The 13,854-nt window shown below is 45.3% G+C and overlaps 1 protein-coding gene across 5 annotated transcripts; it reads right to left on the bottom strand.

The window, feature by feature from the left end:
- Positions 1–41: 41 nt before the first annotated feature.
- LOC121300020 (phosphatidylserine decarboxylase proenzyme, mitochondrial-like) lies at positions 42–13,268 on the bottom strand. 5 transcript variants are annotated; one of them, XM_041228349.1, is made up of 4 exons: positions 13,132–13,268; positions 12,192–12,238; positions 11,594–11,769; positions 42–448 (listed from the first exon to the last, which is right to left on the bottom strand). In XM_041228349.1, the coding sequence occupies exons 1-4, from the start codon at positions 13,251–13,253 to the stop codon at positions 113–115; spliced, it is 681 nt and encodes a 226-aa protein (XP_041084283.1). In that variant the 5' UTR covers positions 13,254–13,268; the 3' UTR covers positions 42–112. The 5 variants fall into 5 exon arrangements, 4 of the variants coding, with proteins under 4 accessions (XP_041084283.1, XP_041084282.1, XP_041084286.1 ...); XM_041228348.1 differs by lacking the exons at positions 11,594–11,769; positions 12,192–12,238; positions 13,132–13,268 and adding exons at positions 1,555–1,720; positions 4,399–4,845; positions 8,526–8,758 and having other exon boundaries at positions 98–448; XM_041228352.1 differs by lacking the exons at positions 11,594–11,769; positions 12,192–12,238; positions 13,132–13,268 and adding exons at positions 1,555–1,720; positions 4,584–4,845; positions 8,526–8,757 and having other exon boundaries at positions 98–448.
- Positions 13,269–13,854: the final 586 nt, after the last annotated feature.

Here is a 13,854-nt window from a genome sequence, read left to right as displayed (position 1 = left end):
ACACTTTGCTAAGCTTTTACTATGGTAAACTTATATACAGGTATGAGATAACAAAAAAAGACAGTCAAAACCAATCTGTAAAATAACTAAATGAACATTAGAGAAATGCTCATCAAGGCGTTTTCATATAAAATCCCACAACAGTTTTGCAGCACTTGCAGCAGGGTCTCTCCACTCGTGTGTTTAGCAAGTAAAAGATGAAGCGTCTCACCACACAGTGCGAGTCGCAGACGGGGCGGGCCTGCGGCTTCAGCTTCCTTCTGAAGAACTCGCTGAGGTTCCTGTAGTGGTGTAGCTCCTCCACAGCCGCCTCCTTCATGTTCACCCCGAAGGTCCAGATGTACAGGCTGTACACTGGTTTCCGCAGCCAGGTCGGCAGCTCCACCTGATTGAGCCGGCCCCACGCCCGGGACAGCAAGCGTGTGGGGATCGACTTGTACAGGGCAACCTGGAACACAACAAGCGCTGAGACAAGAGGCAAGAGCACAACACACACACACTGCAAACACATACTGCAAACAGAGACAGACACACGCACGCACACACATACACACACACTGCAAACACATACGCACACACACACTGCAAACAGAGACAGACACACGCACGCACACACATACACACATACTGCAAACACACACAGAGACAGATCCATACACATTGCAAACACACACACTGCAAACACACACGGAGAAAGATCCACACACACACACACACACAGCAAGCCATACTATAAATAGCCTTCATTTGTTTGACTATCTATTAACTAGAAAGAGAGTCTCTGGCACAAGTGTTTAAAGGAAACAACTTATGCATATGAACCTGCAGCCTGTTACACTGCAGAGCTGATTATTCGTGTTTGAAACTGAGCTCAGAGCACATGCAGACTTAAATCAACGACGGACCACTTCCAACCACAATGAAGAAGGGTAAGTGGAGAATACATTCTACTGTTCCCAGTTCAGGGTTTCCTGCTGTGCATCCCACTGTTCCCAGTTCACGGTTTCCTGCTGTGCAAACATTCCAGGGACAATGTAACAGCAAGTTTACACAACTAAGAACGTCTGTCATGCAGAACACCTGTGCTTAGGGCTAAGAGAATCATGTGAATCATGCGCTGTATGGCATTTAAGAACTACAATGAACTATAGTGCAGGGGGGCTGAAGAATCAACCATATACAGCTTAACCTGGTTTAAACCTGATGAGAGAAAAACAGCTACAGCAAGTCATTTAAAGCAAGGCCTTACTTAAGCATGAACATTTCTTGCTCATGTTTTACAGCAGTACAAAACAGAGGACCTAGGAGAAAACAAACCAAAAAAACAAAACGCATGGCTTTGGAGCCGCAGCTTCGGCAAATCTAAACTTCACAACATTTTTTTTGGCCGGTGGAAACGAGGCACACTAAGGAAGTAAAAAAGCGGATGAATTATTTGTTTAGGTTTGCGTGAGAGTTCTGGATGCTGGGGTAACAGAGGCAGACACAGAGGCAGTGCAGCGATACTCGCATGTACAGTAAATACAGGCGCGTCCCGGGGAGGAGAACACTTACCCTGCTGCTCGGCCTCCATCCCACTTTGGAGAGGGGTTTAAGAGCACCGAAGGGCAGGAAGTAATAGAGGAAGGAGAGAGGCCAGGAGCGCAGCTTCAGGGCAGGCTTGGACATACAGCTCAGCTGACCCAGCCTGCGTCTCAGAGCCAGCTGGGGGAAGTGTAACCTGTGGGATCACACACGCACACACACACACAGATCAGATCAGACTGCACAGGGATTATTTCAGTCTCTTCCTATGTGTATGCTATGCATTTACTCATCTGTATAGCATGCTTCTGTACACGCTTCACTACATTTTGCTAGATGCTTTCGCTATGGTATACTGCAGCAAAACATTTTATAATGGAGAGACTCCCACTACACACCAACCTACTCCCAACGTCTTCAATTCGATTAGTGCAACAGGAGGCTCAAGATTACCCCAGCCGAACATCGCGACTCACTGTCTGGCTACAACCTCACAGGAGCTCCATGACTCGGGTCAGCAGACAGACTGCAGCGATCTGCTATTCCACTGAATCAGGGGCTGCCCAGTTTCCACAGCCAGCTCTACAAGCGAGATGAAAAGCTCAGCAACACCAGCGCATGGAGACAGGTGTCTAAAGAGGAACCCTGCTAAACTGCCAGCCAGACAGGTCCCTGTGAGCAACCACCTGAATGTAGGTCAGCAATCCTCCAGTCTGACTGCCTCTCCGTTAGCAAATGAACCCGCCCCGTCTCATCTCGGCAGAGCGAGCGTGGCTGACTGAACGTTCTGCATCCTTTCTGTGCATCACAGAGAAGAATGCGCAACAAGAATCCTATCCGCTTTCATGGTCACAACACTCGGAGGTGTATTTACAGTGTGGTACTGCACACTGTGAGCGTGTAACTTTCTCACTCTGTGAACTGAAGCAGCATGTGTACATGTGTGCACAGCCCTGTGAACTGAAGCAGCATGTGTAGATGTGTGCAGGGAGGAGCTCTTGTAAACAAGCCAGTAAGAGTGGTTAATAAACACAGTGCACACAACAGCAAAACATGTAGACTCGTTATTAGCATGTCAGCAGCATCTGTACAGTAGACAGCACGGCTTCATTTAAAGCATCCCATTTTAATCCACCCTCACCCCACCCTGGCCAGTAAGTAGAGCAGGTAGCTGTACACTGGAGTTTACAGGAACCTCAATGCATCTCCATAGTAACTGTACTCTGGGTGAAGCGGTACCAGATTAGACATTCTACTGTACTGCCTGTGCAGAGTCTGAGAGCAAACTGGAGCCAAAATCAGCTTGGGACTATAGTAACCGCAAGTGACTATAGCAACCGCCTGTGTTTCTCTCTCTCTGCACGGAGTTTGAAGACAGATTCCAATATTTATGGAAGCGCGACACAGAAACAGGAACAGGCAGCACCTAAAAGCATGTTTACTATCTTCAAACTTTAAATAAAGGAATCAGGTTAAATAAATAAATGAATGACTAAATCACTAAAGAAGGCAGGTGTTGGAACAGGGCTTGTATTGGACAGTGTACGTGGGTGAACGAGGTCATGTCCTGTTGAAAGTGATGAGCTGTGAATGTCCCACACTGAGCTGGATTGCACCTCAGCAGGTTAATCCAGGCTCCAAGGGAAGCGGCATTTTGTACCCACCCCCTCTGTCATCGAACTGGACCTCAACTCTGCCTCCAAAGAGGAATTCATTACGCTGCCTAACAGCAGGCCTGAAAACACAAGCCTGCCTGCTGCCTGCCTGCTCTGCGTTTCAGAAACCCTAACAGATGGACAACAAAGGCACAGCCGTGCCTGAGACTCAATCTGCATCTTTCTTTGTAGGCATGCCGGTGTCACAGTTAAAATGGAAGCAGCAAGAGCCTTGTTTACAATTGCTAGGCAAAGCAGTAAAAATCTTTTGGTTTATTTTTTAAGGTTTTGGTGCATGTCTCCCCACACAGCTGTTGCATACAAAACAAACAAACACCCGAAGATAAATCCTGTAGAAGCGAATGCATTAATTCTGTCCATCCAGCCTTTAAAACAGAGTTTAACCCTCTAATTCCTGGGTACACAAACACATTGGAAAACAACTGACTGGCACTAGAGAAGAAAGAGGCAGCCTAGCCGAGCTGCTATTTTCCTCCTGAAGAGATACATTCCGAGTTGGCTTGTGTTTACATCCAAATCACAGCTTGCTTTCTGTCAAACATCGATCAGACACCCTGAAAACAGCTGACATCACAATGCCATTAACTAAAACACACACACTACAATCCAGTGAGCAGGCACTAGCGTTGCACACAATGTTTACTTTTCTGCAGGGCTATTCCTACCCATGTTACTCACCACAGCAGCTTCCTACCCCAGTGCATTTCTGCTGCATTTCCCACATACATCTCAGAATGCTTTCTTAAAGCTCCCGGGCTGTGCACAATGTATACCGAGTGATAGAGAGGGGGGGGGGGGATCCTTCTCCTCTTTCCCTACTGCCCTCTTTCCACGGCCCTCCCCCTCCCTTTCACTGCAGACACAGCCTGGCCAATCAGTGCACTATAGCATCCCTGTATCTCAATCCATCCTCTTTCAAACACACACACACAAACAAAAACAAGGTTTTTACAATCCCACTAACAAGAAAACTCCTGTAGCACCAGAAAATGCAACAGAATTAAACAGAATCTCTCAGATAACACACTGCTCCCTTAACTAACTTATCGTTCTACTTACCAACCTGCCCCCTCCACCCAACCCTGTTCAAATCCAACACACAGATTACAGTAATCAGGGTAAGCACAAGCCTTTCCCTGCTGCTGCCGCTGGGTAATCCTGTGGAGGCACGGAGACGGACGCTGCAGAGCTACAGTACCTGAAGCGGGCTCTCCGGCTCGGGGCAGGCCCCTCTGCCCGGCCTCCCCCCTCTCTGTCCTGCAGGTCTCGCTCCTCCCCTGCCTGGCCGGAGCTGTCGGGCCGCGCCCGCCGGACATGAATTTTAACTTTGCGGAGGTTGTAGCAGCAAGAAGGAGGACTATTGAAAGATCTGCGGCATCTCACCATTTCCCTGGGTTCAGCGGCGGACTCTGCAGGCTCGACTGACACATGATCACAGACTGAAGCAGATCCCCCCTCTCTCTCTCTCGCTCTCTCCCCCGCAAGCTCAGCCTCGCTCAGCCTCCAACACTCAAGCGTGTGACGTAGTCCTGGGTCCCAGCTTCTCCAGAGGCTTCTGCTGACTACAGTAATTTGCTTCCTCTGCTTTGTCCTGGGCTGGCTCAGAACAGAGTGCAGCCTCAATAAACTACAGCAGACAGGCACGCTTTGCAACAAAAAGAAATGATCTCTTTAAGAAAGTACTCATTACAAAAGAACAAGAGAATAGGACAGAATAATAATAATAATAATAATAATAATAATATACAGTAGATTGTTTAAGATTTTAAAGATGTGTTCTGCCTACACAGTGCTTGGGTATTACCTGTTATCTGAAACTACACAGTCCAGGGGTTAGTAAAACCAGATTACTCCACAGTACTCTAAATGAAAATCCATTACTCCCAATGGGCAGGACGGATTTCAGACGCTTTCTTACCAAGATATCAGGATGTTTCATCAGGAAGACGTTCCCATGAACTACGATGCACCTTAAAACAATATAAATACAGATGAGCTATTCTGTGAAAGCAGCCAGCTGTCCAGCGTCTCCTGCATGCCTCTCTCAAGGGACCATGTGTTTGTAAACAAACAGCATTTATAGATCCTCGACGGCAGGGCGTTACTATTTCTGTGTATCTGAATGTAGGTGAATGATGCCGTGTTGCTTGTTACTCTCTTTCTACTATGTGAGTCTTTCACTGTACGCAGCATCTAAACTGTCTGAAGCAGGCATCCTAACACAGGCTGGGTCTTGCTAGAAAGAGCCCATATCATCTTATTTTCTATTTAATCCCCACTGCCTTCAGTGTTTTTAAGCCTGTTCATCCTGTTTGTCCACGACTCTAAACCAATCTCCCCAAACCGCCGTGCCAGAGATGAGCTCATGGGAATCATCAGCTGGGTGACCATTGCTTTTTTACTTCTTCCAGACGGATGACCAAGATTTAACCCTGTAGTCTCTCCATGTGTTCACTATCAGCTGGAAAGAAGCAGAGTCAATAGGGTCTCTCTCCTCTAATGCTTGGTGCAGTCAGGCTAGCATTGAAGACAGTGTTACATTCACTACTAGACAGTACAAAACAGTAAACTTAAACTTATTATTTCATATTTTAAAACAACCATTGGACAGGGTTTTCGAAAAAAAAAAACATTTTAAGCGTTTTATTTATTTACAGCTTGCCAATGTGTGCTAAACTAATGAGAACTCAAGTTTAAAATAACAATGTTATCCTGCAGTTCATTAATACAGTATCCCGATGCAAGACAAACCTGCAAAATCCCCATTCAGTAACCCAAAGAAGTGAACACACACTGAAAAGTGATCTGACTCGCTCCCCCTCCCTCTGTGAGCTTCCCCTCGCTGACCCCCCCGGCCATGGGTTCGAGGGACGCCTGCAATAGCGTGCTGGGCTTCTGTGACGGGACTCAGCCGAGACCTCGGAAACTCATTTCACAGAACTACTGTATAATAATCCACAGGGACAGCAATAAGACTCCAGTTGCAGGGCAGTTTGAGCCCTTCCTGGTTTCACTGCGAGTTTAATATGACACACCTGAGCTTGTTACCTATACACTGGGGGTAATCAAGCTTGTATTAAAACCTGGAATGGGTTTAACTGCTCTGCAATAGGAGTCTTATTTCTCATCCCAGATCCAAACCGCTCGCAATAATCCTCTCTGTCTGCCCGTGTTTGAATCGCGTGCCCAGCACAAGGTTGATGTGTCCACTGAAGGGATTGGCACTGCTCCTAATTGGCTAGGACTGTTTAGCGGTGGTGTGAGTTGGGGCTGGCTCACCCCCCTCAGCCCAGCGTAGGTGCTGACTCAATCACAATGCATATCACCTAGAATATTGTACAGGGTGCTATACGATGCAAACTGATATCACTCCACGGAGGTCACAGAGGCTGCCCACGAGGGTGCTTGCTGGCCACTCTGAACTGGAAGCAAGAAGAGGCTGTGTAAAATTGTCCATTAGAGTCTCAGAATGATCCTTCAATGAACTCACATAGCACAGACATTCCTGTAAACTCTTCCCTCTCTGTGGTCCAGTGTGGCAGCGCCATGCTTCAGTCCACAACAAGAGAGCCTCAATCGACAGAAGGCAACCCTCCCTGCACGTCGCGATGTCGTAACTTTTTCATTAAGAAATTTTTTTTTATTATATATTTTATATATATTATATATATATATATATATATATATATATATATATATATATATATATATATACATAATACACCTACATAGTATCACCAACTACAACAATTTCTTTTTAAAACGACTTTGTTTTTTTTGTTTTGCTTTGCAATGAAAACCGTTCCCTGCGTTTCTTGGAGGTTCTGTGCTCAACTCCTGATAGTCCCTAGAGTTGTGAATGAATGAATGAATGGAGAGATTGATTGATCACCGCACGCCGACACAGGGGATAATGCCACAGTAAAAGCAGCTTCGCTCAGTGAGATTAAAACCATCTGAGGAGTCAACTCTTTTTTTTCAAAAACCTACAAATAAACTAAAATTTACAAAAATCTTTCCTACTCTTTCTAGATATTTGAATTTCTCTTCTTTTTTTTTTTTTTTAAATACACTGATATAACCGTTCCCCAAGTAACAAGATAAGCAACCTTTACTAAGTGAGCTATTAAAACAAAGATCTAGATTTAGTCCTTCCTCTCTGCATTGTATTCTGATGGACTCCCCAGCAAAGGGTTTCTTTCCCAGGGGGGCTGGCACATTCCCAGATCTGACCCTCTCACTCTGCAACTTTTCTCCCCTTTCCACTTCCCCTGAACCACTGAAATCAGGAGGCACTATGATGAAGTAATCCGTCCTTTCTATCAGCACTGACAGCAGACACTTACCACCTGAATGCTGCAATGCAAAGTTTAATTACAGCCCTGCAGTTCCAGCAGGTGCTGTTAATGAGTGCACTCTTGAGACCACAATGCATTGCTGAGGCTTCAGTGCAGCCCCTGTAACTGGAGATGCCTTTATCAAACACAGGCTTCATCTTTCATTGAAGCATTCTGATTTTAGTGGAACTCTTAAAAGACCTTTTAAGGCTACTGCAGAACTTTTGCACGGGACTTTGACGAGCCTCTCTTGCAGAGGAGTCACCAACCGTTCCTTTTTGAAACGGCACAAGTCCAGCAATATCTTTGTTTCTTTTGTTTGCTGCAAGACATCTGTTCAAACGGTCCTGGCGCCCTCCCTCCTCCTCCTCTTGCATCAAGCACACAAAGACATCCCAACAGGGCTGACAAAAGGGCATTCTAGAAACTTACAAACATGCAAAGGAATTTTTTTTATCCAAAGCGACTTGCACAGACTAGGGGGTGAGCTATGCATCAACTACTACTACTGCTGCTGCAGAGTCACTTCCAACAGGACCTCGGTTTTATGCCTCATCCAAAGGAAGTTGTAAAAGATCACATGAACAGCTAGCCTTTGTGCATCACTTCACTTTCAACAGTCATTTCTTCACTAAGCTGAAAAAGTACGTCACCAAACAAAAGGTACAAATTCAACACATGACTGGGTAGCACAGAGTAAAACAAACAAGGAGAAACTGCAAGCTGTTAGTAGAAAAACAAGCAATACCCAAGACTTCAGAATCCTTTCGGCTTTCTCTAAACCGCTAAGAGGATCCCTCTCAAAATGTCATTATCACGTATCAAAGACTGGACTAAAATGATCACGTGTCTCTGTTGTTTCAATGTTATTATACTATGTTTCAAAGACTATACATTACACAGAGGTAACTGTATTACTAAAAAGGTCACTTTAGCTTTAAGAAAACTACAGTATAAAACAAACAACAAAAAAAGATTAACCACTAACCTTTCTGATGGTTTAGCAAACTGATCTAAAAGATCTCTAAAGCTTGAAATATTAAAGTCACACAAAGAGTTGAGGAAGGCAGAGGGTGCTGGGTGCTTAGTAAGCTCCACACAGAGAAAGTTCTCCTGACTCCTTTCCAAACTTCAGCCCAGCCCAGAAACTTCTAGCAGCTGTTGTGGCTGACTAACGGACTCACACACTCTCATTCAGTGAACAGAGCTGTGGCGTACTGCAGGAAGCGCTATTTATACAGGCCCTGCCCTTCCTACTGCATGACGAGCAAACACACTTCCCCTTGAAGGGGTCAGAGGGTGCAGAGCACAGCTGGAGGGGTGAGCTGTGCGGTGGAGAGGGGATGAGTTGGAAATTGAGGATAACATGTTCCACCCTCCCCTACGGCAGATTTCTCTACTGTTGGGAAATCTTTCAAAGAAGGAAAAACACATACTTTTTTCAAATATCTAAATCTTCCACATAGCACAGGTCTAAGGCCGGAGACACACAAGCAATTTAAGCAATTTTTTCTTGGCATCTCAAATTGACAGCTTGAGTTTAAACACATTTTCGACTGGCAATCGAGTTGCTGGAATAGACCACTGCACAATTTTTCTACGTGCCTGTGCGTGTTCAGCCTGACAGCAAGTCTGAATCTTTTTACTTGGCTAATGATTGTTACACACATAGCTTTCATCAGTGCAGTAACACAATTCTGTTAGTGCATTGACGAAGGCCAGTGGCCTCTACACGTCTGCGTGAATGCGCGTCACTGTTTTAATTCACAATGAGATTATAATAATAAATATATAAGCTTAACAGCAGATACCTGGTGGCTGCTTGACTTTTTTTACGACATTCTGTATATTTACTTCAGCCTATAACACAACGTCAATTCAAGAACATTTTAGCATGCTCCTTTTCTTTCAAATACACATATAGCTTATCTTATTAAAAAGGGTATTTAAAGAAAAACCCAATTAAATGTAATAAAACAATTACACAAGAATGATATAAGAAAGCCTTCTTGCCAAATGACAGAAACAGCCATGACATGTACAGCTCCAGTAAGCAGAAAAGCACAAATGACTGTTTGAATCCCAACATACTGATTAAACTTTAATATTTTATTGCACAATACTGTCTCAGCAGGGACTCCATCAATCTGATGCAATTAATCATGAAAAGAGGAACTGGGTCTAACTGACGCAATCCCCAAGGCTCCCACAACAGCCAGTAAAATCCCTCTCGGACACGCCGATGCAATATTTGGTAACTTAAAAACCGCTTCTGATTCACCGTCACTAACATTATGTCATCTTCAAAAAAACAAAAAATAACTTTTTCAATTCGGGAGCAGTGATGCGCTTGTCTGAAGAAAGTGGGAATAATGTATTTTTAAGCAGGGATTGATCTAGAAGTGCTTGAATTTCCGGGAAATCGACCGAACACACCACCACCGCACACCTCGTCCCCCTGCCTGCCTGCCAAATCTGTCAAGTGTCATTTTAAGATCTGGTGTTTTCATCAATCAGTCATGCAGACGTGTTGTTCCCCTCGGTGTATCGTGCACACAGCATTGCCACTGTTAATGTGACCTTCTAGAACTCACTGCCCAATCCCGAAACATCACCGACACTTCAGAAACGAAGCTGCCCATAAAAGTGCTTTGCTTGATAAAAAACAAACGTTGCACACACCATGGAGCACAAAGTGCATCCTTCTGATAAAAATAAACAGCTTAAACAAACACAGCAGGCCACAGCAGTGCCTGGGGCTTGTGCAATAAAGGTACAGCGTGATCTTCCACTTCAAACCACGCATTGTGGAGCCACCGTTCTAGGTCTTTCCATCTTAAATAAAGCACTCCCTCTGTTTAACTGCCAAGTTTTAAAAGCACAGCAATTAAACAATACAAGCAGGAAGTCCACTGTAATACAGCCTGTCGTAATGCAGAACTGCGCAGACAGCTCCAGAGCCAGCTAGAGATTAATTCCGCTCAGATGCTTGTGTTGTTTCGCTGTGACCTCTTTGCATGTACAGCAGACCAGAGTACAGTAAGATGGGGCATCTCAGACCGGCTGATTCATGATGGCACTCTTTGTGCATCGTGGAAATGCAGCTTTAGAAACAGACACGCAAGCGCGCACACACACACACACACACTGAAAGTATGTCGATCAAAGCCCTCTGCACATCACTCATCCTTTCACAGGACTCTCACACTTGCATTGAGATACTGGATATTCACAGTATGGGTTTATTGAACGGGATATGAAAAGGGTAGATACAGTGAAAGCACTGCTGTCTGTGTCAGCACACTGTACCCCAGCATCCAAAACACGCTTTAACAGCTTGTCCAGTTAACATCCGCCCAGGGAAACAACAACAACACAAAATACAAACACACACTTTCAAAAGGCACAAAACAAAGCATTTTCACTGGCCAGAGAGCTGCAGCCTCTCCACCAAAACAAGCCTCCTTTCACAGACAACAGAGCGGCTCTGCTTCACTGACACGCAGGGAATGCTTTTAAAACCCTTTACAAGCAAGCTACGTGTGCTGCAGTTAAAGACCACTTTTGTAACCGTTCACTAAAGCTCTTGAATATTATTGGAATGGTATTTTTATAAAGGATATAGGGGTTATGTTGTGCTTGGAGTGATATATTGCCTGGGTACAGTATAATGAAAGCACTGTTTGTATCAGACATTTCTGTTTATACACACTAAGGGTAACACAAAATCAAATGTGAGAATTGCAATATTGTAAAGTTGGGGTAATGGCAACCAATCTATCCTCGCACATGTGCAGCAGCTTCTGCATCAGGGGCAGTGATGTTGTTTGCCGTTTGCGTATGTTGCATGTTCAAGGACTAAGCTGCAGTGGTGCTGCACACTGCCGCAGTATTCCTCCCACACTCTGCAGAAGGCATGCGTTGACCTGCGAGTGACTTTCTACAGCAGGTATGTAACCGTCTGTTTCTGTGAATCCTGGGCGAGGGTTTGTTTTTACATGGAAAAGACCGCGCCCCCAGTGCTTGGCAGCAAAACCACTAAACCGTTTCCCCAACCTGCAATTCGTGAGCCACGCGTGGAGGAACCTCAATCCCCTGTCTCTCCAGCTCTCTGTCCTTGTACCGTCCATACTGGGAGTAGCCCACGTAGCCGCTGCCAGTGGCTAACAGCACGTGCAGGGGCCGCAGACGGGCCACTGCTCCCACAGAGGCAGCATGCAGAGTCCTCCGACCTGGAACAAGAAGACAGACACAACTGTGAGGCGCTTCACTCTCATGATCAGAGCACAAAGCATGAAGGAGGAAAACCTGAAAATGACACGAGGGACAACAGAGTTCTGGTCGATCTGTTAATCTTGCCTTACAGGCACTGTCTTTTTCTCCTCCTAGAAGTTGTTGTAGTTTCTGTTGGAAGAGCTATAGTGACACCTACAGCCCATGCAGGGTCAGTACATTTCTCCAAGAGCAAAGAGCACATTTTGTCTCTGTAGTACCTATTCATTTGATAATAACACCCAGCATGTTCATTAACACTGAAAATGTTTCTATGCATTGCTTTCTTAAAATGGTCAAGTGGAGGGTGATGACACCATTCTCTTAGACTTGTATTAAGAACACTTTTAGAAGCGCCTTCTAAGAAAACAAGGATACTGACCACTAGAAAATCTTCGACAGGGTAGTCCCACATTCTCCCCAAACAACCTACAAGAGAGACAGGCAGCGGGTGAATTATTAACAAAACTGGACTGTGTTAAACAGTCGCTGTCAAGTAAACACAGCCATTTTATTGAGGACATCCTTTATGACGCACAGCTGTGCCTAACGAATAAAAAGGAAAGGCAGAACATCTGCAAACCTCGAAGAAATGCTCCGAGAGAACGGGCAGCATCCATGCAGAACAATTGTAGCTTTTTGAGCTGGCGTTATATGTAGACACACACACACACATTACATGTTTTCATATTAAAACAAAGTGAATATTAACATGGACGGTTTTGTGCAATTATAGTAATTAATACATCTGTCGTACAGGCCAATTCAACTGATATGCACACAACTTTGAAAAATATGCATGGTCTTTTTATAATTAAATTTGCATATATGCAGATAGGGACACCTCAGGAGTTTACACTGTGAAGTCCTGCATCTTTGATTGGCATGTCTGACGTAACCTCTGTCTCCTAGTTCAGCGCGTGGTTTGTTTATCAATCAGCAATAATTACCAACAGTACAGCACCGGAACTGAGGACGCTGACAACAGGAAGCAATGGCAAGGTTATATAGCTATTTATAGTCACACATGGAAACAATACTTATTTGAGTATTTTTACAGAAGCCCGTGTGTGCCGCTTGAAAGGATAATGTGGTTGTCTGGCACCTGCCGTCTTGAGGAAACAATGAAATAACGGTGAGAGGGAGCGCTCGTCGCAGACCTGGGCTTCGTACCCTTCCTACAAACGTTGCAGCCCTGTCGCGTAACACTCGCAAGTGCAGCTGGACCCGAGCGGGGCTGGGTTCCCGTGTTCGAACCCGGCCTGGCAGGCGGTCCCAGTTCGTGTACGTGTCGATAAAACGCTCGAATTAAACCGAGTTACCTCCCACTGCAGCCCGCTGCAACCCTCAGCCGAAACACGCACACCTTCACCACGGCCGCAGCCATCTTCCTCGTGTGAGAGAGGCGGTGCGCAAACAGCCAATCAACGACCTCTCTGAGCATGACGACACATGGAACACTCGCGCTTATCCAATAAGTGATTCGGCTGAGGTGGACCTTTAACACTCAGACCCGCCCCCCGCTTTAAATGACCCTGGAAACAAAGAAATGCGTTTATTGACACTGCCTGTCACAGCAGCGGCAGGCGAGAGAAGCGTCTTGCCTGAACATGAAATGAATCAAAAACGATTTACTGTCTACAATGTCGCAGCAGCAACCACTAGACTAGGGCAGATACCGATCGGGCAGCAGATCGCCCAGAAGCTGGGTTATTCAGCTTGAATCGCAGACTTTGCCGCTGCGAAAGCACGGCAGCTTAACGCCTGTCTCTGTGAATGTGCTGTTTTGCGGTTGCTGTAGTGAAATGCAATGTCATGATAGTGTCGGTGTTGCACTGTTTCAAAGCTGTGTTATCACATCATTATTACTGAATAGTGAAGGGGCCCCTGAATCGAGCTTTGCATGGGGCCCCTGCTGGTGGATGTCACACATGTTTCTATATGTAATTAGTGTTTTGATCCTCAGGGTAAAAATAATATTTTCACTTCCTCTGTACTTATTAAATGAATAGTGATGTTAAACCCTATTCAATGTGGCACGAATC

The sequence above is a fragment of the Polyodon spathula genome, chromosome 25 (genome assembly GCF_017654505.1).
Source record: "Polyodon spathula isolate WHYD16114869_AA chromosome 25, ASM1765450v1, whole genome shotgun sequence".
Lineage (NCBI taxonomy): Eukaryota > Metazoa > Chordata > Actinopteri > Acipenseriformes > Polyodontidae > Polyodon > Polyodon spathula.
The sequence above is the reverse complement of the archived record's forward strand: the minus strand, read 5'-3'. Positions and strand labels throughout refer to the sequence as shown.